Source organism: Nasonia vitripennis, chromosome 3 (genome assembly GCF_009193385.2).
Source record: "Nasonia vitripennis strain AsymCx chromosome 3, Nvit_psr_1.1, whole genome shotgun sequence".
NCBI classification, from domain to species: Eukaryota; Metazoa; Arthropoda; class Insecta; order Hymenoptera; family Pteromalidae; genus Nasonia; species Nasonia vitripennis.
This window is the reverse complement of record NC_045759.1, coordinates 5,004,045-5,029,406: the sequence shown is the minus strand read 5'-3', so window position 1 is coordinate 5,029,406 and position 25,362 is coordinate 5,004,045. Positions and strand designations below refer to the sequence as shown.

General features: G+C 44.1%; 1 protein-coding gene across 7 annotated transcripts in view; it reads left to right on the top strand.

The window, feature by feature from the left end:
* The window catches only part of LOC100120859 (collagen alpha-1(XVIII) chain), a 128,090-nt gene extending 103,230 nt beyond the window's left edge, over nt 1-24,860 (top strand). The window contains exons 6-26 of one of the 7 annotated variants that reach the window (XM_016983441.3): nt 1,413-1,490; nt 7,251-7,332; nt 7,637-7,740; nt 8,246-8,422; nt 8,879-9,076; nt 15,472-15,501; nt 16,172-16,250; nt 16,330-16,602; nt 17,017-17,175; nt 17,257-17,525; nt 17,645-17,656; nt 17,902-17,997; nt 18,236-18,455; nt 18,736-18,810; nt 19,171-19,265; nt 19,368-19,460; nt 19,653-19,775; nt 20,046-20,060; nt 21,184-21,378; nt 21,851-21,966; nt 22,060-24,860. In XM_016983441.3, the coding sequence (XP_016838930.1) occupies nt 1,413-1,490; nt 7,251-7,332; nt 7,637-7,740; nt 8,246-8,422; nt 8,879-9,076; nt 15,472-15,501; nt 16,172-16,250; nt 16,330-16,602; nt 17,017-17,175; nt 17,257-17,525; nt 17,645-17,656; nt 17,902-17,997; nt 18,236-18,455; nt 18,736-18,810; nt 19,171-19,265; nt 19,368-19,460; nt 19,653-19,775; nt 20,046-20,060; nt 21,184-21,378; nt 21,851-21,966; nt 22,060-22,396 (2,826 nt within the window). In that variant the 3' untranslated portion in view covers nt 22,397-24,860. The remainder of the gene's footprint in view (nt 1-1,412; nt 1,491-7,250; nt 7,333-7,636; nt 7,741-8,245; nt 8,423-8,878; nt 9,077-15,471; nt 15,502-16,171; nt 16,251-16,329; nt 16,603-17,016; nt 17,176-17,256; nt 17,526-17,644; nt 17,657-17,901; nt 17,998-18,235; nt 18,456-18,735; nt 18,811-19,170; nt 19,266-19,367; nt 19,461-19,652; nt 19,776-20,045; nt 20,061-21,183; nt 21,379-21,850; nt 21,967-22,059) is intronic. The other 6 variants (XM_016983447.3, XM_016983445.3, XM_016983442.3 and 3 more) reach the window with 6 other exon arrangements.
* Nucleotides 24,861-25,362: the final 502 nt, after the last annotated feature.

Here is a 25,362-nt window from a genome sequence, read left to right as displayed (position 1 = left end):
CACTCGCGGCCGCATAGAGACATATTGCACACCGGAGCTATAAAACACGTGAGTGGCTAAATTTACATGAGAAGCCTCGGCTATGCACATACGCGAGAGTGAGAGCTCTCGCGTTGCGCGTAAAAAACCTTATTACGCTTGAAATTTTTCTCGCGCCGCTAATAATTGAGCAGCGCAGCCGCCAAGAATCGATGTAATAACGCCGCGCGCACGCACACATGTGCACAGCCGATTTTTTCAGTTTGCTTTACTGTTTAGGGCTGTAGCACCTATGCCAGCTATTTATATACGAGAGCGTGTGCGCGCGCCAGGAAAAATCCGACGCGCTCGTCTCGCTGCGGTGAATCCGGACGGCCGTGGTTTGCGGTCCGCTCGCGCTGCTCCGAATTTATTTTCCCGAAGCGCAATTTCCCGCGTCGAACTCTTCAACGCTCTCTGACAATCCGGTATAGGTATGTACAGGTTTGTTTTTTTCCTGGACAGCTCGTCAAGCTCGTGTTTTTTCGGCTGTTTGCCGTTTCGTTATACCGGCTCGACGCGCTTTGTTCGACTCGCGATTAATTATTTTAATGCGCAGCGAGATTTTAAGCGGTTTTCTGAGGGAATTGGATGCGCGCTCGGCCGTGTATATACAGCAGTCGTTTGTTTCGCGAGGGATTTTTTTTTTTTTTTTTTTTTTTTTGAAAAGCGAGCGAATTGTCGGGGCGCTAATTAGGTTTGTTACCGGCCGCCGCTGCAGCTGGAAAATGTATCGAAACGTTTTTTTTTACCGCGTCGCAGTCGACCTGCAGGAAATAATGATAACGAAGTCGAGCTCTCTCGCGGTGCGTTGTTCGATCGGGAAAGAGGCTAACTCGAATTTAACGGGGGGGCTGTTCTTGATCCGGGGAATTTTTCGGGGGTGTAATGTTCTTTTAATGGAGACCGAGCGAATTTATAGCGAGTTTCGCGAGTCTTGAATAAATTATGCGATGTGTCCTGGAATAGCTTATATCGTCATCAGTTTCGGATTTATTTTGGAAGGGACGCGGCTATTATTCGATTGATCAATTACATCCACCAGCCGCCTTCGGCTCATCGATATAATAGTGAGCTGGCGGATTTAATTTCGCGACATATTTTTTATAAACGTCGAATATTGTTAGAGCCCATATCGCCAGCAGCTAACGATTAAAGTATGAGAGGAACCGACGAGCGAATTGAAATTCGTTCCAAGTCTCGAGACCGCGCGATCAATTTTCATCCGTGCGGAGGAGGGTAAATTTTGAAAAATCCATTACCCTCAGCGCAGTGTATACAAAAATTCAATTTCAGAGAGCATCATCGAGGCTGTCTTTCTGCGGTTAATTTACGAGCCTCATTAATCAGCTACTCTCACGTTTTTTTTCTCTTTCTGTATTGCCTGTTTGTAGTTCTATTCAGGAGGAGACGGCTCTGGGGATCACGAGTTGATCAGCGGCTCGGGAGAAATCGATCCCGACGACGTACCTGTGAGTTATATCTGCCATTACACATACACACACAGCAGCTACAGCCGCGGAATCGACTTTTCTGCAACGTCACCGAAAGTTTACGCTCCAACACCCTCTACTCTCTCTATACTTTTTTCTCGCTGCCTCTTCAGACGTTCCGTCGTTCTCATCGTTTTTTTTTTTTTTTTGGATACTTTTATATTTGTACTTTGAAACATAGAATTAACGACGCCAAAGTATCCAAAAAAATCCGAATATGCCAAATTCATGAATTTACTCCGCCCCTGTAACTAATGACGAGAAGAGCTTGCAAGCTCTTCTCACGGCTTGAATTATACTTCAATATAACCCATTGACTGCTTCGCGCGGATTGTGTGCCGCGCATTCGGTGAATTCGCGCTACTTATACCTACTTCATTTGTGCTAATCCTCTTAACCCATTTCAATGTCTGCGGCATACATATATATATGCGCGTGTGTGTGTGTGTATATCGTTCTGGCTGGCGCTTCTCTGATTGTGTCGAGCTTTCGTTTAATATTTAAACTTCCATCACCCAAAGAAAGAGAGAGACAGTCGAAGCCTTCGATTGGCGATGCCTATATTTGCTTTTGATCATAACATTATATAACAGAAGCATCGAAATTCAAAGAAGAAAAACGTTGCAAAATTACACACTGCTATTTTACACAAAGTAATCACAAAGCCCGGCGGTGAACTTTCGACCGGCTATTTGTCTTCTTCTAACTCGGCGAATATGATGTAATTGCTTGAAATAATGGCGAAACTCAAGCAGCAGCAGCTACTCTCGCGATTCTCTTCCTCGGCGCATAAAACTCGGTATAAGTAAGTAGCCGACGAGAGAAAGAGAGTCGAAACTTTTTTCCTCCTCCTCCATTCGGAACTTCAGCTTTAAAGGCATCAACATTCCGTACGCGCAGCCGACAGCCAACTTATCAGACCAACTGCTGCGGAAACGGACGGCCGACTCGTTCTCGGCTTTTGGAAAATAAACGCCGAGATCGAAAGTCTACAATAACCTCGCGACGATCGCCGGAGTAATTAAGAAGGCGGATGAAGAGCCTTAAACTCTATGCAGTGTTACACAGTTGCAAATTAAGGCTCCGTCCGGTGTGAACTTTTAAAAGCAAAGAGAGTAGAAGGTATTGTACTCGAATTTTTAAAAACGAATCTCGCTTGTCCGCGACATATTCGTTTCCGGGTTTGCATAATGTATAACAGCGAGCTGGGACATGCATATCGAGGGGGAAAATAAAAATCAATAGCGCGCGGGCGCGCAAAAGCCAGTAATCCAGCGGAGGATCGGAGGATTCGAGTATTAGTCGGCGCGGAATCACGTCAAAACGATTGATCGCGGATAAGCTTCGAGATTAAACGTATATAGCGCGCAGAGTTCACGGATTGCGGCTATGTATACGAGGAGCGTTTTCACGCTGCCGCGCTTTCGAACGCGGCACAGCTTCGATGCTTCGGGTTTATATTATTGTGATTTTCCTCCGAGGGCCCTTTCCCCGCCACTTGAACGCTCTCCGTGTTTCGGGCCAGTGACGATAGGTGGCGCATATTTGTTCATGGCTCGCTTAGAATTTTTTATCTCACCAACTTCGAATCTCGAGCACATCGAATTCCATACACCTTACACGTCAACCAGAATCGCAGCAAACGGTGCTAAGCGCATGTAACTCAAGCGCAGCCCCATTAGAAAGTCTCGCCACAAGTCGAGTGCAGAGCCAGCGGAAAAGCAATCGACCGACGGCTAACAATACTTCAGGCCCTCGTACACGCCATAAACTCGATTTCCCCTACAAGGAGATCTAATTAAGCTCTTTCGTGACTTCCCCCTCTCTACCTTCGCGTCATCAGGATCTTCATCGAGGCTGCACAGCTCGAAGCTTTCGATCAAAGTGCCGCAGTGCAGTGCACTGCGCTGCTCGTCAGTTTGACTTCCTCTCTGTGTGTGTACTTCTCCGTCATCTTACTTAATCTCTTTGACGAGCCTGAGAGACGAGAGCTTTGATGTCCCGGTCCGTGTCTTGACCTGCACTCCTGATTTGCTCCTATATACAGAGACAATGTGCAGCGGGGACGAATACGGCTGATTAAGCTCTGTACGAGGAACTTGGCTGCGACGTGGATAAAAGTATATGAAGCCGATCGTATACGCGAAACTCGGCGCAGGTGTTCGCGGTGCATTGAATAACGCGAATTATTCAGTCGCGCGCGTATCCACGTGAATCGGAACAGCGGAAAAAAGTCGGCGTTATATAAATGAATAAAATATAGGTACGCCGCGAGAGCGCGACGTATCTCCTTTACATACTCCCAAAAATTCAAATATCTATCGCGCGGGAATTCCCTCTTTTGTTTTTCTTCCCTCTCCATACTATCGGTGGGTATAAACAAGCGCAAAAAAAAAGCGAGCTTAAACTCACAGCGCGGAACTTGTATACAGAAGCTCGCCGAGTAAAACACCAAACGCAAAATGTGTCCTGCTGCAGGAGAAACGCGCGATATCCGGAACCACACACAGCTTAGAAGCTTCTTACCCATAAATCCACGCACGCTAATTCGGGCTTTGGAGGATAGGGGCGATGCGCAGAGCTTCGAATCGGAGGGTAGGTTATATATGTGTATACCTCTCCCTCTCTTTCTCTATACGCGGCGCATAACGCGACTGAGCATCTAATTACCTCGAAACTCGAAAAGCTCCAAGTCCCATATACCTGTATACCTATATATGGATAGCGCGTTCGGGGAGGGAACGGCTACTCGCGCGTAATTTATCGAGTTGGTCTCCACAGGTTTGTTAACCGCGGAGCCGAGCTTTATACGTTTAGCGGCGCAGTTGGACGAACGCCGGGAGTTAACTCTTTTTGGGGATAATTTTGGATTCAATATCAGCTCTCCGGGAGAAGAGTAATTTTCAAACGGTCGTATTTCGGAGTAAACGAATTTTACCGTTTTTGAAGTTAGAAGCTTCCTGATACGATTCTTTACACTCGTCGCGATTAACAAACGCTATTATTTCACTGCAGCTACAAAAATCTCTCTATCTCTGCTCGCAAACGATCGGGAAATCCGTTCAGCCACTCTCTCGGCACTGGAAACAACGAAGCGTCGCTTCATTCCCCAAATATAGCAGCTCGCGAATTGATTCGCGCAAGCTCGCGGATTAAATCGCCCAGGCCAACTCCCTTCGGGGGCAGGCTTGCGCGATCCGCGTTGCAGCGAAATTGCAAACAAACAAACACAGTAGCTGGCGGTGTCGCTTCGCGTGGCAATTTGCCACCGATCGAGCTCCTCCCCCCCACCTTTCTGCTCTGAAGCGTCACGGGATTCGCCGCGGAGGAGCGAAAGAATGCAGCGCTCGCAGAGTTTAATCTCTCGACCGAAGTGACGCCGCGCGAATTTCAAAGGGACTAGCCGAGAGCGAAGGGCATCAATAATTTCTGACTCGACGCGAGAGAGAGAGAGAGAGAGAGAGAGAGAGTTGCCAGCGCAACTGATGGATTTCATTATTTAACTTGATGTCAGGCGCGTGTATGCGAGGGATTATAAATTTTGCTGCCTTCGGCAGGCGTTGTTGATTAACATGGCTCGGATGTGCTTTTTTGGAGAGAGGCTGAATTTTTTCGGAAAGAGAATTTTTAAATCGCTCGAATAAACTCGAATCTTCGTGCAGCGCTGGCAAACACCCTGATGCGGATTTTCACTGGAGCTCGTCGCCCAATTATCGTCAATTTTCTCTATAAAAAGAATCTAACAATCAAAACGCTCCGACGACAAAAAAAAACAGAAATTCATTCCCGGCGATTCATTAAGAAAAGCGCTACCTATAACGATTCCAAATCTATCGCCTCATTACTGACAATTATTGGAAAACACTTAGCAAAGCAGCGTATCCTCTCTCTCTCTCTCTCTCTCTCTCTCTCTCTCTCTCTCTCTCTCTCTCTCTCTCTCCCTCTCTCTTTCTCTGTCGCTTGTCGCGCTAATCGCGACTCCCTGCACATACAGAGAGACTCAATTTACTTACTCACCTCCCGTCCACTCCCAGCTCGTATATTAATCACCCCTCGGACTCTTCCCGCGTAAAATCACGGCTCGGCCGCGCGACTTCCGCGAGCGCACCAGTTCATTTATCATTCGACTCTCTCTCTCTCTCTCACTCTCTCTCCCTGACCCCGAGAGAACTCGACCGCAAGTGTGTGTATATATACCGCATACACTATACAGAGAGCGCCCGAGAAAGAGTGCGCATATATCGAGGCGTCACGTGATCCGGGGAGTGGGGGTAGCGAGCCGGTTTTGACAACTACAGGAGCGCGCCGCGCCGGAAATATGATGGAGGAGTAGAGGCGCTATTGCTGCGGCTCCCGATAATGGACTGCGCTCGGGAATGAATTTTTCTCCTCGCGCGAGCTTTTGTAGGAGGAAACGCGCTCGGGGTTTCCGGGAGTGGCGCGCTATTTCTCGAATTTTTAGGTTATGTACGTTTGCGCGTGTGCATTATCGGTTATCTCGCGGGTTTCTTTCGATCTAGCTGCGCTGCTATTTTTAGCTCGTTGCAGCGAATTCGAACGCGCTGCTTTGAGCGAACGATGGGACGAGCCGCGGTGCGATTGAAATATTTACAAGCTTTGATTAACCGCGCTATTCGCGCGCGTATATCGATCCGTTATCGCGTGAATTAAACTCGAGCTATCGGGTGCTGCAATTATTGCATAATCTAGACGTGATTCCGTTTTAAACGACACCTCGTTGATCCCGTTAAACAATTCGATATAGTTAAAACGTGCAAGTTTCTAAAACGACTCCTGCAACTCTTCGGACACGATGAAGTAGAGGGAATAGGAATTTTCGATTAAATGCGCGAAGAGCGAGGAAGAGAAAAACGAGGTGGCTCGAGGGTATGCATTCACATGGCAGAGCCGAGACGTCTGAAGCCAAGTGCGAGAGAGAGAGAGAGAGAAACTCTACGAGTGACTCTTGGCACCAGACTGACAGTGCCGCTTCGATGGCTCGCTACTCTTTCTCTCTCCGTACACTTGTGCAGTCATTCTTGTGATACTGGAAGCACTTGTGTCGAATCAAGTCTTTCTTCCTTTCTGACAACACACACACACACACACACACACACACACATAGAGACACTACTGGCCGAGGCTACTTCATCAAACGCTTTTTTCTTCGCTCGTCGTTCTCCCCCCTCGGCTGCTGAAGTTGACGATTCCCCAGTAATTACAACAGTCGGCAAAGTTTGCCGCGTATACGTTAAGCCAATGAATAAATAATGTATTTGCTTTTATACATTATTGCGCACATGCGAAAACACACATTACGAAGGTGAATGCGTCCGTTGATTGATTCAAATATTCATTTCGCGCATTCGTTTGAAAGTTCATTATCATTACGTATGTATGCGCGGAAAAACCTTTTGAATATTAATGGCTTATTGAGGCTCGTCCTCGTTGTTTATCGAAAGGCTAAATTATACTCCCTCTCCCGTATGTTTTCAGCTGTTTTCTGCTCTCCAAACACACTGCATATGCGGACGGCGTATTTAATATCTGTATTTACCTTTATATTAAAAACGAAATAACCCGTATTAATTTTAACGCTAATATCTTCTTCTTTCAGCCGTGAATTCTCTTCTCTCTATCGATGTGTGTGTCGCCTAACCAAAAAAAATAACGATCTAAAATTGCTTGCATCGACGGCGTGGATCAGCCAAAAAATGTCGATAATTTTTCAACTTTCAGATAGCCAGAGGCGACGACGAGGTCGAAAGCGAGGAGGTGAAGCCTCCACCCCTCATAACACCGCCGCCGCCAAACCCAAACAGTTGAGTAAATTAATTTAATTATATCCCTCGCGCCGACTAGTTCTCCCGGGCGCTCGCTCTGTAGATTCCGAAATCTGGGTCATGAATTTGCATCCGAATTCGCGGCGTGAAGTGTTTTTCGCATAATTATGGCTTATATAATGCCCCGAAGCCACTACGGCTGAAATAAGTTCCCGATGACGTGGCTCTGGAGAGAAATATGACACCGGAAGACGGAAACTCCTTTTTGAGAGATGAAAGAGCGTATATGTGGAGGAAAAAGAGAAAATAGCAGCGCGTAATAACCGAGTGTAATTGTTGCAGGCAAGGAGGTAACGAAGGGAGAAAAAGGCGACAAAGGCGAGAAGGGCGAGAGCGTGAGAGGTCCGCCGGGACCGCCCGGCACAAGCTACGATCTTAACGATGAGGTATGACTTGGGAACTAATTTTCACAAGAGCTGCTACTGCGCTACTGCTGCTGTCGCGTGTGTGTGTGTGAGAGAGAGAGAGAGAGAGAGAGCTTTTGCGCTCTTGTTAAATAGTTTTTAAAATATATGACGTAGGGGCTCTCTCTTCTTTTTTCCTTTGTCTGCGCAGAGAGCCTGACACCTTTCTCTGAAAATAATCAAAGGTGATATTGTGCAGTGGTTAAAGTGCGAAGAACCGATGCTTCGATATTGATTCGTTATTTTTAAATCGTATATTTTGTATGATAAACATATATTCCGAGTAACGCTGATTTACATTTGGATATTGAAATGCAATGGTATAATGTAATGCTCCGAGAAATTATGTATTTATTAGAGATGCGTTATACCCAAAATTATAACAATTTGATATGTACATTTACGCGAATGTCAATATCAGCAGCTCACAATTACAAACATTTCATGAAAATGTATGGAAAAGAAATCTCAACGATAACAATTCCAGGAATGGATAGCAAAGTTACCAGAAGGTCCACCCGGACCCAAGGGTGACCCAGGCGACTGCAGCTGCAATGCGTCGGCCTTGCTCACCTCGTTCTCGATGCCCAAGCTGATGCACGGAGAAAAGGGCGAGCCTGGAACGCCTGGAAAAGAGGGAAAACAGGGACCACTTGGACTGACGGTATCTGGATTAATTCGTTTCTTCTTCCTGTTCTAGCTAGTCGACGATGGAGTGATTCGTCCTCAACTGAAGGATTTCTTAATAAGAACTTCGACGACCTTCACGAGAAATAAAATACTTTCCGGGGGGAGGGAGGGGGGGGGGAATCTCAACCGCGCGAGAAATAACCACGCCGTATTTTTCGAGCGTAAAAAATCCATGCAAACGACACTTGCTCGCAAGATTTTTTATCGCCGAGATACATCGTTACAGTATTCTGTATACGCTTTGTCGGCATGAAAAAAAAAAAGATAATAATAAACCCCGCGCATACAGAGCGCGGAAGGGAAAAAACACACGACGCAGTGAACCGTTATAAATGATGCAGAATCACATCCACACACAGAAAACGACACACGCGTATGCATGAATCAAAATCATGGATCACACTAACCTTCGATTTTCACGATTTCACAGGGCGCGGCAGGACCACCAGGCGAACGGGGTCAGCCAGGGCCTCAAGGCCCAAAAGGCGACAAGGGCGACTTGGGCAACACTGGTCCGGAAGGTTCCCAAGGCGAAAAGGGCGAGCCTGGCCGCGATGGAGCTCCAGGCGAGAAAGGGGCCCAAGGCCCACCGGGCCCACCCGGAAAGGGTGAATTCGCCGGTTACGACGTGAGTACTTCCTACACACACGTGTCGTTATACCTCAACGCTCCACTGCTCTGCTCCGCTGTGCATAGCCGGAAAATTGTCTTATTGAATTAAGGAATTCGCGTTTCGAGTATAGAAGCTGCGCTGCGCCGCGGCTCTAATGGAATCAGGTGTTTTGGGATTTGCCGAGGATTCCTTCCGAGACGATTAATCACACTGGATACTTTTTATCGTTATTATTCCAGTCTTCTTTTTTTTTTTTTACTTCAGCTCGAGCGCTGCAGTTTCTTGTAATTGCGAAAGTTTCCCGCGCGCGAGATGGTCCCTCGAGCAAGAGCTTTTCTAGTTCGAGAAGATAATATTTCAATGGCGTTAAAAATTATACTTATTGTCTTGTTAATTCTCCGTGAACCTAACGGGGGAATTGGAGCGAGCGAACAGTGCTTTGAATTTTTCGTAATTAAGCTCGCGGAAGATCGAAGACGCGAGAAAGGAAAAGATCGCCTCGTTTTTTATTCAATAAGACATTTTTTCCCCAACGCTGTTTCCCCGAGCTTTATCGAGTTTACGCGGGAGCGGAGCTTATATTCAAATTTCCAGAGCTTCTCATTACTAATTTTTCGCAATTTTACGCTAGCGCTTTGCAGATGAATTAACGCTCTTTTTCATATCCCCATTCAGCTCGTCGTGATTGTAAGAAACTTAAAAGACTCTCGATGCGAAGTTGAAAATTACGATAGAAAAAAAAAATTAATAATGCTGAAGTGGCCCGTCTCTCTCCTTTCTAAAAACAACTCGCCAGCACAGCGTCAAAGCCCCGGCGTCCTTATAAAAAAAAAAAAAGATGATTAGAACATCGACAAAGTTAATTTAAACTCGAGTCAGTTTGTCGCTTGCGCGTGAGGCAAGTCGTACAAGTGACGTGAATTTGCGCATAATGAAAGAACTTGCGCGCGACTCGCCCTTTTTCGCCTGTAATTCTTTCCCGCGTCCCACTTTCATCCGTTCCTTCCTTTGTGCGGAAAGTCGAGCTCCGCGATGTTGCCGGGGCTGTTTTCTGATCCTTCAGAGAACACTATACCATTACGGCACTGTGTATGGTACAGACAGGCACGCACGAGTACACGTGGAAAATGGAACGGACGCATAGCTCCATTGGGAGTTAGCCTCGCGCGCAACATGTCCACCGGATGATATCCTCCGTATCCGAGCTTATGCCATCGTTTTATCCTCCCCTATACTATCGATGTGTACGTGGTCTTGTTTTTCCCGTTAGCGAATAATTTTCTTCTTTACTCGAGCGCGCGAGTGTTTAGATTTGTGACGAGGCGGAGAAGCGTGTGTTCTTTTGAGAAAAATTCGTTGTGCCACGCGTAACGATACGTATATACGTATTCCAGTAGGGAAGCTTGCAAGATACGCGGAATTTTTTCGAACGTAACCCGGGCATCGAATTGTGTGTTTCGCCGTTGTTATTTGCCAGTGTCGAGTGGCTTTCTCCGGAGAGAGGCATGTTTGCGTTTATTTCTCATTTATAGTTTTCTTTCTACGTATACGTAGTGCGGGTGGATGTTATTGTTGCTTTTTTGCGCCATAGTAATAGGTGCCGAGGGACTTTTTTCCCGACCGCGCTCGAAATTGCTTTTGACCACGTCGAGGAAGCAAAAATTCAAACGGCTGTACAGGGGAATTTGAAAGGAAAGCTTTGAATTTGAAAAAAAAAAAAAACGTTATTCTCCGTGCGGCAGCTTTACCGTTATTTCTCGATTTCAACTTTCGCGCATGGAATCGCGATCCTGCACCGCTGCACGAATTCCGTTTTTTGATGCTTGGATGCTTCGTTTAAAAAGTACGGCGGTTATTTTTCGACTTTCAACTTTTCAGCCTCGGCTATAATAACGATCCTGCGTGAATTCCTCGTTAACTCGGATATTGCGCGGATTAAACGCGAGTGTAATCGAAATTATTCAAAGCGCGCGTTTAAAAATTCGCAATGTATGAACGAAGGATTATTATTTTCTCCCTCAAACGTGTATAAGCTCTTGAATAAAAATCGAATTCCAAAACGATAAAAAAAAAAAAATGCTCTTGACGCTTTCTCTTTCGACACAAACAACAACGAACAAACGAGCCAGACGTATAAATCCACGTTTATAAATACCGTATACACGCCTGTTGCTTTGCGCAAGTTCGCCGGTTTATTATAACGAACTCCACGCATCCGTCTCTCGCTTCGCAGACGCGTAGGTACACAGACAGAGTAGTGGAGTCAGTGGAAAAAGACGTAGTCACCTTCATCCGACGCTAGAGAGTGCGAGAGCGCTAACGAGCGCGTGCGGCTCTGTGTGTGTGTGTACGTATTTGTATAATGCATAAGGCGAAAGGGAACAATAGAAGCTCGAGACGCGCGTCTCTTCAAGTGCGTCTGGCCGGTCTGTTGCGTAGTTTGCGCGTGTGCGAACCACGGGGAACTCGTGGGTTTTTGGAGAAGATGAGTGTGAGAAAAAAAAATATTTTTCGATGCTGGTAATTTAATTCGATCGCGGTGTAATCGAATTGGCACTGGATCAACTGGATTCTCGTGAGCTTTCCCATTGCGCAATTTGAAGGATAATTATTTGTTGTCGATTTGATCGATGAAAAAGTATCTCATCCGGAATAGCGGAATTTCCTATACGCAATTTTCCGTGGCTCGGCGCACAAAAAGCTCGCGTATTAGCGTGTATAGCACATCCTCGCGCTGCTCTCTCTCTCTCTCTCTCTCTCTCTCTCTCTCTCTCTCTCTCTCAAATCAATGCCAAAGTACGTGTCCCCCGCTTCGCCAAATGAAAAAGCCACATAGAGAGCGAGAATCTCGAGACCTGAATAGGACAGCAAACTACTTGCGATTCGCAGCGACGCATCGAAAAATCCAGTCTCGATGCAGATGTCTGTGCTATACACCCGAAGAAAAAACGAAGAGGAATACACATACACACACACAACGCGGATGGATATCCAAGGCGCCGCAATGCCTTCAGCGCGCGGCGGGACAGCAGTCGAAAATTCCGATAACGACTTTGTGCGCGGGGAATTTCGCGGCTGCCGGGTAAAAAGCCGGAAATAAGACGCATGCAGTAGGCAGATTCAGGAATTGCTTTCCCCTCACACACATACACACTTATACACTCTTCTCTCCGGGGAAATCGGCTCGGTTGTCTCCCACCACTTTCTCGCCCTCCCGTACAAAAGAATATACAGATACTTTGTGCGTGCCTGTATCAAACGCCTTTTCGGCCTCAGCGCAGTGTCTTTCTTCTTATATACCCTCGCGATTTTTTCCTTCCGCGAAACTTTTCCCTGCCGCGTTTCGCCTCTCCGCGGCTTTATTGCGCGGTGCTTCGGATTCGGATCGTTTCTCCTTCTCCCAGTCTATCATCCGCGGCTTATTTACCATCATCGGGAATTTTCTTCTTCTCCGCTGGATTGGCATCGGGAGCATGGTTTTTATTGCCGCGGAGTTTTCCTCGCGCCGTTTCGCTTTTACGCGTTTCCGCCAATTTGTTTCGCGTTTGTTTAACTACCGCGAGGGCTATGTGTGTGTGTGTGTGGGTATTGAAAACGATATGAGGAGTCTATAGGTATAGAAGAGTCTTGGAGGTTTCTTGGAAATATACGTCGAGAGGATGTAAAGCCAGCGTTTCGTTATTGATTTAAAAGGTGATTACAATGCGCTGCAAGCTTCGATGAATCTACGGTATTCAAGGGTGACTGTTTTGTGCATTGAAAAGGGAGATTCGATCATTCGGACTCGAATGTGCCGTTGATGAGGACGAATCGAGCGTTAACCGAATGAAATGGCTATTGAAATTGAAGGATCGTATTACAAAGTGAACACCGTATTCGAAAACGATGTATCCAATAAATTTTAAAAGCGACAAAATGGATCGCGATATTACCCAACTTTTTGCAAAGAAAAAAAATTCTACTCTTCAAGCTCGATGCGCAATATCCTTCGCGAACAAGCTGCAGAAGTAGTATCGTCTTGGCTCTCTTGGCGCGTAATTTGGCCTTCTGGAAAATTTGCCCGATGAATTTGTCCGCTCGACCCTCTCGAGCCTCTCAAACGAGCCGAACGGAAAACTCGGAACTTGGCAAACGACTCGCTTTGTTATATACACTCAGTAAAGTCCGCCATGGCAACACGTGGCGCTTCTTACGTAAAATACTCCTGAAAAGCTTATATAAATAGCTTCGGCCTATATTGACAACACGCTCGCGTGTAATCGACGCGTCCTTAAAACGTTGACGCGAGCTTGCAAGCTTTCAAACTGAAAACGCGCGGGAAGTCGTACACAGCAATTTAATGAGCGAGTTCGCGAGGAGAAAAGAAATTTCTCATCTCGACGTGAAGAAGAAAGAGCCAAGACACTCGTGGAGATAAACGAGTTTAAAGCTCGCGCGCGTCTTGCCTCGTTAACGCGTGTGTAGAGTCTCGGGAATCCCTGATTCCTGAATCGCGAAACGCTTTGCAGCCTGTCTACTCGTTACACAATTGAAAGAAGGGAAAGCCGCGATACGCTTTCATTGGATTTGGGTCAGACGGAGTATTTTTTTTTTTTTATCATACGGCTGTTTTTATCTTGCGGAGGAAAAAATGAGGAAGCTTTCGGGACGCTTTGATCTCCCTCGATCCCTCTCTTTGCGGGAACCTCGCGGAGTTTATTCCGAGCGAGGTCGAAAGGTGAACGTCGTTAGGATTTTTTTTTCAAGGTAAATTTTAACGAGCTGTGGTATTTTTCGAAAGTAAAATCGATCGTTGAAAATTCGCAATTTCGAGTATTATTTATTTTGATATGACCCGTTTTTACTTCTCCGTTTATCGAGGAATTCATTTTTCTCTTCGTAAGATCGAGAGACTAATATCCTGTCTTGAGAGGCAGTCCTGGATTCTTTCTCTATGCCTCGAGAGATAGAAGTTTCCGTTGCGAGCGAGCTCATTGTTTATTTCCTCATTAAACGCGAATAATTTAATAAGAGTTTTACAGTCGTATCTCGAATTTTTCTTTCCCGGCGGATTTATATGAATCTCTGCTGAAGTATCTGAATAATTAAAAATTCTCTGACAGAAGGAGACGACGTAAACTTTAAGAAATAGTAGATCGTAATCGTCATCTTTCAGATCATCGAAAAAGCTCGCTCTCGCGTATTCTCGAAATAGCCAACATTCCTGGCATGCATATCCATCAGCGTATGCCGAGTTTCTGTAATAAGCGAATAAACCAGGTCTCTCACGAAACCAGGTATCTCGTCCCATCAATCCCGTCTGTTACCACTGACGCCGACCGTCTCGCGGCTCACTCCAAATACATATACCCCTGTGTACGTACGTACGACTCCTCCGTTGATTATTAAGTAAACATCGTGTTTATGTGTCTGTATACCTATATATGTATGGAGAGAGGAAACCGGCTCGTTTAATCCAAAACGCGAGCTATCTCGGCGGCAAACGAGTCAATTGTGTCTTGCAGCACACGCTAAGTGGAGAAGGAAGAAGAGGCACGAGGATGGCTGATTAGCTTCGTCGAGCAGCCACGCGATCGACTTTTTGGCAACAGTCGAATGTTTGACGAGTTAATGCTGCTGTAGCGAGAGCCATTGACGGACGCGTTGCTGGTGTGCCGGGGCTGCACAAGACTCGAGAATATTCTTGAATTTGATTACTGTGAAAGCCACGCAACGGTCTGAAATTCTGGCTGATTTCGAGGAATCGATTTACGATTCTCAGATTCGCATCTTCGTTCTTTCTGTATTGGAACAGATATGAGTACCCCTTTAGCGTCCATCGTGATAAAGAATAATTCGTATACTCTCCAGCTCATTTTAAAAATAAAGCCGACTAACAGCATCACAGCGCCTGCGTCCACTAGACCCGATTAATCGCCGTGTGCGCATTGTCAGTCATATAAATATATATCCAACCGATCGAAGCTTCGTTATTTTCAATTTCGGTCAATCTAGCGCGCGAATATCCTCCTCGTCAAAAAAAAAAAAATAAAGCCTCAACAACGCGCCCACGAAGCACAAATAAATCCGCCCCAAAATCCCGATTAATTTTCGGCGATGCTTTTTTCCCGCGTTAATCTCGACTTTCGGCAAATGAAAAAAAAAATATCAATTTCCCCTCTAATACGTAGACCATACACGAAACCCACGGCGCTTTAAATGCAATAGAATATGGCAACTGGCAAAAATAACGCATACGCGCCATTACGAGAGCTCTTTTATAATAGCTCTTCCCGAAAAATTGACTCACTCCCGGCGCGAGAAAAATGATTCCCTTAAAAGCATGTGAATTCAGAGCTTCCTTTTTTCTATGATTAAAATTAACGCATAGACTAAAATTTCTCTGCCATCATTATCATATGCGCACGCAGCCCAGCTGGAAGCCTCGAGCGATCTACAGGGTGAGTGAGAGCTTCGCTGTTGGTATCGCGACAATGCCAAGATTATATTTAGGATCAACTCTTCTGCATATTATACGGACATTCTCTTTTCTTTTCTCTCATCACTCGCGGTTTCTTTCGCGCCGTCTCTTCGTGCGTTGGCGGAAGTTTTCGCGGGAAATTGCTTGTTGTACAAGTTGATGAATAAATCAGGAGAAATATCGTCGTCGCCGCGGTCGGTCGGAAAACGACTATCTCTCTCGCTTTCTTTCTTGCCTCGTGTAAATTTTTAAAGTTTTGATTGCGTTTCCGGAGGATTTTGCAATATTTTTAGAAGCCCACGCCCCCCCTCCCTCCCGCGCGCGCGTCTTTTTATCGTATTTCATTAGTTTTTTAACTCCGCCGACGAGCTAAGGGTTACCGCGCTTATTTACGCGAGTCTTCCGTTTAAAAGTTTCGTCATTTCATTCCGGGATTATAACGAACGCGTAATATGTAGCTCGGGAAGAAGAGGAAAGATTTCTCGCGTTTGTGCGTTGGTGTGAGCTTAATCTGGCATTGTCGCGCGTATAATTGTGTCGTATAGAGATAACATCGTTCTGTGTCTCGCTGTATTATGTGTTTCGAGAAATTTCGCGCGAGCGTATAACGCGGAGCAACAATATTACCAGAGTAAATTTTGGCTTGACAGACGGAGGGTTACGCCATGCGTCCCGGACTTCCAGGACAGAAGGGCGACGACGGGAAACCCGGGCATCCGGGTCCTAAAGGTGAAACGTATAAAATATCAGCTGTACTTTTGGTTCTCTGTAAATGGAAAATTCGATTCGAACGTTAATTTACGCACAGGTGAGCCAGGCGTGCACGGAGCCAAGGGCGACAAGGGCGACGCTGGTCACAAGGGTATGAAGGGTTTGCACGGGAAAGAGGGTCCCAGGGGTGTTCAAGGCGTGAAGGGTGAACCTGGCGCCCCTGGTGTGCCCGGTCTTCCTGGAGCCGTCGGTGAGGTCGGCCGTACCGGTGACAAGGGGGCCAAGGGCGACATGGGTCCTGAGGGCAAAACTGGACCCGCGGGACCACCGGGACCACCTGGACATGGTGGTGTCAGCGTCAGTGACGTCGGTGAGTGGTTTTAATCGATTTGTCGTTCTTCTTGATGATCTTAGTTCTATATAGTTTCATTTTTTATGAAAATAATTTCGCTTTTACGAAATTCGATATCAAAGCAGTCGTTTGTAATACCTGGAATAACTTTACGCAGACGCTTCGGAGAACAATGACTGCACATTCCTTTCCGAAGCGAATTTCACATATTTTAAACGCGAAATTCATTAATTATTGAAGATTTCAAATAAAATGGAAACATGAGCTTGTATAAAGAGTTTCTAGAAAGCGAAACAATCGCTATTATTAATTTACAGATACAACTATTGAAATCATTAGATACGTTAATTAATCGTAAATTTCTTTCGTTCTTAGAAATCGGCATACGATGAGCGTAATCAAAGTAAATAAAGGTTAATATCTTATTTCCAGTCGGCCCTGGCCGAGGTCAAAAAGGAGAGCCTGGCGAGCGTGGCTACAAGGGCGATCTCGGACTCAAAGGCGAAAAGGGCGACAAAGGTGACTTCGGGCCCGCCGGTGTGCCCGGTATCAACGGCATTCAGGGGCCTCAAGGCGACAAGGGAGAACCCGGTAAGGCCCAATTTGATAAAAAGAAAACTTAAATTAAAACGCTATAAATTAGTAACAAACATCAATTGAATCGCTCCACAGGCAAGGACGGCTCGCCAGGTTTCCCAGGTACGCCAGGCATGAAAGGCGAACGTGGTGAGAGGGGCCCACCGGGTGCAACGACGATCGCGGGCACTGGAGACTACGTGACTATCAAGGGTGAACAGGGAGCCATGGGACCCATGGGTAAACGCGGCCGCAGGGGTAGACCCGGTCCACCCGGTAACGAGGGCCCACCTGGTCCGCCGGGCCCCGAGGGGCCCCCTGGCAAACCTGGTATCAATGGCGAGATCGGACTGCCCGGATGGATGGTAAGAAATGATTTTTGGGTGGCAATTTTTTTAAGCCAAAAGCAGCTACTTTATGCTCTTGATTATCAATGTGCGAGAGATAAATTCTCCGTTCAAATTTTATTTCATGCGAACCGAAGAACAACATGAAGGTGAGTTCCCATTCACGATAATCGCTGTCTATGTAGCGCGGAATGCATATAGATGTTGTATTCAGTGTCGTTAGACTACATTTTAAAAATTCACCCCGCCCAATCCTCTTTTTCTTTCAACCCTCAACAACGATGTCATTAAATAGGTTAACGACTATTTCGATTGCATCGACAAGTGCTAGAATAATAAAATCCAGTCACTCTCAGTAATTACATCAACGAATGAAACGTATATATCTGCGTAGGGTCGACCCGGCACGCCTGGAATACCCGGCCTTTCAGGATCAAAAGGGGAGAAAGGAGAGCCCGGAGCTCCAAGTCCTTACGGCTCGGCGCACGGCGTAAGTACTCAATCCCGTTAATCGTGTTCTCCCTGCGGTTAAATTGTATAACTACCCTATGCAATATCTCGCCGCCGTTTAATACAGGTGACATATTAATTTTCCTTTATTAAAACATTATACAGATCGATCGATCGATCGATCGAGTCGTCGTCTTAATGAAACCTGCACTAACGCCGTTAATACTTAAAAAGCGCGGCAAGTTTCAAACTCTCTCTCTCTCTCTCTGTGTTCACAGATAAAGGGCGACAAAGGCGCGGACGGCTTCCCGGGTATTCCCGGGGCGCCAGGCATGCGTGGCCCTCCGGGCCCAGCGGGTCCACCGGGAGTGCCCTCACAGGGCAGCTACATACCGGTGCCCGGGCCGCCCGGTCCACCTGGACCGCCTGGACCGCCTGGACCTGGTATCGGCAAGAGCCACATATACGGCGAGCGAGATTACTACGGCTCTAGGCAAGGTATGCGTGATGATTTCGAATATGGGCTGAAAATAAAAATATAGGTATCTCTTCAAACGGTTTCATTGAAAAGAGCATACGTATACACGTTTGGCTACGAATGGAAAACGAATGATTTTCCCTGCGCTTTGCACAGTAGGCTGCAGAGATTATAATGATTCCGCGAAAAATTCAATACTTAGCGTGCGCGCGCGTCGTAGCTGGAAAATCGATTCGAGATAAAAGTTCCAACTCTTTCTCTCTAACACTCTGGCATTTGACATGCTCACGCTGCGCACAGGACTGAGGAGCAGCATGGACGAGTTGAAAGCTCTGCGAGAGCTTAAAGAACTGAAGGAACTTAAGGAGCATCTGGGTATGACACTCGCGGTGAAACTCTTTATGCATCTCGTCTTATTCTTTCTTCTCGGGTGTCTCTCTCTCTCTCTCTCTCTCTCTATCGCTTTGCGGGAGACTTCGAAAACATTTTCTTATTTCGTACACTTGGTATTGCTTTATTTTGTTGGAAAAGTAGGTATTCTTTCTGATGTAATATTTTGTCATTTGCAAACTTGAGTTACATTTCGTTTTGGTATAGTTTTGCGATTGACGTATGTCATGCTTTTTATTTTTATAGTGTCGGTTTAGCTCGAGTACGCACGACTGTTCTGCTGTTCACGTAACGCCTTTGTTATCGATTATTATGCCATATTCACATACGCAAACGGTATTCCAGGTGCTAACGCTGCAGCGACAAGGGGGCCTTTAGAAACTACAACGAAAATTGTTCCAGGAGCAGTGACATTCCAGAATACAGAAGCAATGACAAAAGTAAGGCGTAATCTTTTTGTTATTTGTAAAATCGTACTAAAAGCTGATGACTTATTGATATCGTCTTGGTTTTTTTTTTTTTTTTTTTTTTTCATTCCGCAGATGTCGGGTGTTAGTCCTGTTGGCACACTCGCTTATATCATAGACGAGCAGGCGTTACTAGTTAGAGTCAATAACGGCTGGCAATATATTCCAGTAAGTATTCTTCGAAATTAAAAAAAAAAAAAAAGTACGTTTAATTCAGAGGTAATCCTTCACTGCACCCATAAAAAATGATTTTTTCGCTCAAACACTACAAAATGAATATACAGTCGATTGAAGCTCGAGCGCTGTATACGTATCCAGAATAAGCGTTAGACGAGAGATAAATCGATCATTGTATTGCAGCTGGGAACATTGCTGCCGATAACCACGCCTGCGCCGCCGACAACTGCATCGCCACCAGTTAATCCGCCATTCGAGGCTTCTAATCTGATCAACCAGGTACCCGTAAAGGCAGACGGCACTAGCGTAAGCGATAGCAATTATATTATACGAAAGCGCGATACCTTACCTAGTACCGCTATCTAGTCGGAGAATCCGTTTGACGAGCCTTTGTTTGGATAATTGATTGTTTACAAGATTTTTTTCAAATTCGCTAATTGACATTGCGTCAATTATTTGCATAAATAAATCCAAATAAAAGTATCGCAGAGATTCCAAGAGTGGACAGCGGAATTTTAACAAGACTGAAAATCGAATAATACTAACAATTTTCACTTTCTTTTACACGCTGCGCAGTGGTATCCGAAAATGGTACAGTATTCCTGCTTCAATTTTACTCCATGTTGTATCGCTCGTTTAAAGAAAAAAGAAACTTCACTTATGAATACCGACGTTTTCCAGAATTTTAATTTAAAATTGTTTTTCTTTTTACGTTTATTCAGTAGCCTCTCTTTGCCACCGTGGATTTGCACTTAATCAAAACGTCGTCCTCCATATACTCGGGCAGCGTTTATTAACGCGCGTAATCTTCGAGAACTTGAAAAAAATCTTCAAAAAAGCTTCAAAGCTCGTAATCAACGTGCAGCGATGAAAGTTTTACAAAAACGCGAGAGCTTGCTTTCATTTTGAATGATTCGCAGTACAGCTCTCTGTATAGGAAACGATTCGTAGAAAACATAGAAATAACGATTCAACGAATCCAACCGGTGGTGCATGAAATGAAAAAAAAAAACGAAGCGAGCGATAGATACCTTTCAACCACGCGCTCGCAGCCCTTTTTCAGCCGTTAACAGACTTTTCTCTCTCTCTCTCTCTCTCTCGCTCTCGCTCTTTCTGTCGTCAGACTCGTCTTATGGCGCAGCCCGCAATATTTATTGAAACTCGGCGTCGAAAACAGCGCGCGCGCGAAAGAGAGGCAAAATTTACTTTACATTTTCGCTGTTATGGCAACTGCGATATCCAGTTTGCTTTTAACATTGATTGCATATCTGCAGCGCGCGGGAATCGAAGAGAGAACTTTTAAAAGCCCTCTACTCGCGATTCGCCAAAATTTGACTTTCAAGGAGAAAAAAAGAGAGCTGACACGTTCCATTCGGCTCGTTGGAATTCAGCTTTCATTTGTGGAATATATATATATATATATACTCGACTTTTAAGAGTGTCACTTATACCGCGATCCATAATTTATAGAACACATCGCATGCTCCATTGAATGTATAAATTCGACAGCTGAATCGATAAAATCGAATTTCTCTCGCTCGTTGCATGTGCAGTATGTGCAGCGGGTGGAAGTGGAAATAAATAAATTTTCGCGAAAAAAAAGGGGGAGGTATATAGAAAATTCATCCGATCGTAAACAGAGGTAGTTTAACGAGTCTCCGATACGATCTATAGATATACCTTCAACACAGGCCTTAACGTTTTTTCTTCGCAGCTGCGAATGGCGGCGCTGAACGAGCCCTTCACCGGCGACATGCACGGAGTTCGCGGGGCCGATTACGCCTGTTACCGGCAGGCCAAGCGAGCCGGCTTGAAAGGCACTTTCCGAGCCTTCCTCAGCTCGCGAGTTCAGAACGTCGATAGCATCGTCAGGCTTGGTGACCGCGATCTGCCCATCGTCAATGTTAAGGTAAGATTAGCTAGATACTTCCTTACTTCAGATTCTTATACGATTGATTCAGAATTATTAGATTAAAAGTGATTAATCCATTTTAATGAAATGATATATCGGTGGATTAACTTTTGTACTTTTGTGTGAAATATATTGAAAAATAATTAACACGCCTTGCGATAAGTTCGTAATAGAGTAACGCGATCAGCTGTTTATGCGAAATTCCATCAAAAGCCATAATACAGATTCATTATACCTCATCTTCGCGTTGGGCGTTCAATATGAATACTCAAAAGCTTCAGCAGCGCAAAATCCATATACCACGATTCTTGGCGTATTAAAGTGTACAATGACAGTGTGTGTTTTTGACGTATACTCCAATTTAGACCACAATCAAATTTAATTATTTCGCATTTGCGTTCTATTATTTACTATAGACGCGATAATGAAAATTTGATGATAATCATATTAAAATGCGCTTTTATTACAGGGTGACGTTCTTTTCAATTCCTGGAAAGAAATGTTCAACGGCAACGGAGCCTACTTCTCTCAGAACCCACGAATCTACAGTTTCAACGGCAAGAACATACTCTCGGACTTCACATGGTATACTTCTTACCTTAAAACTTGAAAAAAGAGCGCGTCTTCTATAGCGCGAGATTCAAAATCTAAATCAACCCACCCGAATCCCATTTTCAGGCCACAAAAGGTAGTCTGGCACGGCTCGCACACCCTTGGCGACCGAGCAATGGACACGTACTGCGACGCTTGGCATTCGGGCAGTTCCGACCGCTACGGTCTCGGCTCACCCCTAACCGGTGGTCGTCTCCTGGAACAGGTTCGTTACTCGTGCGACAACAAGTTCGCCCTGCTCTGCATCGAGGTGACGAGCGAACAGACCAAGCGACGTCGACGTCGACGTTCCCTCGACGAAGACGAGGACGAGGAAGAGGAGGACGTCGACGAGGAGGACGAGAGTCTCCTGACCGAGGCTGAATACGCCGAGCAACTGCGCCAGCTTTTTCACGCCGATTGAGCTGGTCGTACTACTTACTGGACGATAAATACGTCGTTTGCGTAATGAGGGATGTGTATCTGTGCCAGTGCGTATGTGTGCACGCGTGTGTGTGTGGTGCGAATATAGGGACGAGGGATAAGGGAGGTTACTGTATGGGTGTGTGCGCAAGTGTAAATATGTCTTACTGCATATCGGAGGCTCGAGGCCGACCCTTTTTTAATTATTTCGATTCATTGTTTTGAGGTGACATGAGGAAGCTAGTTGGGAAATTTTAGGTACTCTAACATTATTGACCGGATGCTTATGCTCTGCGATTACGAGATCGTATCGTTAAAAGAGACCTTGTACGTATCTACTTTGATGTTTCATTCTGAATTGAGATTTATGCATTAAGTGACCGATCGATATATGGGATACGTTTAAAATAGTATTTCTGAACAATGGATTTCACACAAAGTTAAATTAATCATTCAAACTGACAGCATTCTTTTATGAGAATCGATCCTTGTGGCGCAGTGCCACGACATCTATAAAAATAACATTCGATCATTGTTTTAAAGAAGCCGATATAAGCACGTATAAACATAGAATATTAGAACAGCTTTTGCTAACTCATTCCTTCAGTTTTATCTCTAAAGACTGATCGTTATAAATATCTAAAAGGGTAATTGCGTTCCGTTAAAGGTGGAATTTATACATGATTATCGAACTACTTAAACTATGCGTTCGGATCTAATAATGTTTAATTAGCAAAGTAAATTTTTTCAGAGTTCAGTTTGCGAAGTGTAAAACAATAAATCCCTACTAAATTACTTCGACTATAGTTCGCGTAGATCAATTTAAAATGAAGTGCGGTTAAAAACCATTATGGGTATTGTATGGAAGAGAGCTTACCAAAGCTTATCGTCTGAAACAAAAAGGTTGACTTTCTGTATTTTTAAATATTCGCGGTACCGTCTGCACAAATGAAGTAACGATATGTAGGTGTATTCAGAAGCAAATCAAACGAATAATCGTTCTAAAATCTATCACGAAGTAATTCTCGACCAAATTACTGACGACTGTAAATTGATAATAATCATATATAAATTCTTAAGGCCGTGATTTATCATCTTATTGACTTCTCAATTGACAAAAAAAAATCAAGCTCGCGCAATTCTGAACCCAATTTTATATATATACACGACTGCTGTAGTATAATTTCAGCTGTAAGAGATTTCGGAATGGCGCGATGCTTTATACGATATCTCATTAAGTGTTTCCCTCGTCACGATGAACGTCCAGTAGGTACTTAAACGCACTACTACGTCGAAGAAGAAAAAAAATGATTAAAATGAATTAAAATATAAAAAACTCTTGCCTCCTCTTTCCCCATGAACACATATCTTGTGCAAATCGTAACGTACTGTCTAGAAAATAGTTACAACCTTCATAGCTAAGTAATCCACAAAGTATCCCGGGTAAAAAACAATACATGTATAAATTACACTTAGGTTATCTCAATCATAACGTATTCAAGATTATTTGTAGGATTCAGCATCGACAGGTATTTAAAAAGCAATTTCCTTTGTTACATCCACACGTAAACGTTTAATAAGTCATTTCGAAACATATCGAATGCAAGCAGATAAAAAATTAAATCTAACTACTATATATGCGTACATCCAAGTGTATTTATATACAATTTTTTACCCAGGCTGCAAAATACGAAACCATATCCATATCAGCGCATATGAGTGTGTGTTAGATGTTAAGGTACAACACGATCTTTCGATAATTTTCTTCGTTATAAAGAATGCCAATGTTATCAAAGAGCAATCGTCTATGTTTATATACGAGACATTCAATTTAGACACAATTTTTTTCGTTAAGATAAATATTGATGTGCGAGTTTTTAAGTTTTTATATTTGTATGCGCGAATGCGTTTTTTGAGATGCGTAAAGCTTGTGTTTTTTTCATTAATAATATAATTTAAGTATGATGCTATAACTAATTTTTGAAAATGCTATTGAGACTAATCACGATTCAGTACGATCTTATTTTCGTTTCAAATCTAATTTTACACGAATGCGAGATGGGCATGAATTATATACCATATTGACATGTTTCTCAATAGTCTGGCCTAAATTGGAGTGATGGTGTGCAAGAAGATATTGTAATTTTTTATACATGTAACTGCCAAGATCCAGTCATTTTGTCGATTTATTAAGTCAAGCGTTCCGTTTAGCTTTACACCGAAAATAAATCGAATCTAAGTCAATGTTTATAATTAAAAATGTAATATACTAACATATATATCAGTACTATTTATTTCCTTTTTTTCACGCATTTCAGTGATCAATGATGAGTTTAAATGATTAAAAAACATTATAAAAGTTAGATAACATGATATACTTGTTTTGAAACAAAACATTTTTTTATGTATTACATCATTGGTAATCTTTTACAAATTTGAAAAATAAAACCGTTATGTATTGTCAAGTATTCTTTTTTCAAGTTATGCGAAAACTTAAAATTTTGATTTTTTTTTTTTTTTATGTAATAAATGTATGTTAGAATTCCCTGAATTATTATTTGTTGCTCTTTTTTCTTAAATATTCTTTCCAATCGTTGGTAACCAATGACACGAACGCCGGTCGGTAAACAGAACTTCTCTTTTACTGGTTGCTCATTATACAGAGCAAGTTTTATATAAAAATTTCATTCACGTGCGAAATTAATTTCGTTAAAACGTTCGATGCCGATGATACTATAACTCGATGTGTTGACATTAATGAGAAATAATTGATTTTCCATGTAGTTAATCTTTTAAAAGAAAATCTGTCGCCTTAATTTACTGTTTTGTTAAACGTCAGCACATTCAAATTATTCATACCCCAATCCTGTCGCATCGCTGCATCAATAATGCAGAATATCACTCTTATAAATATTAACGATATGAATACTTTCATCACCGTTTAAGAAATTGCAGAACACTTCATTG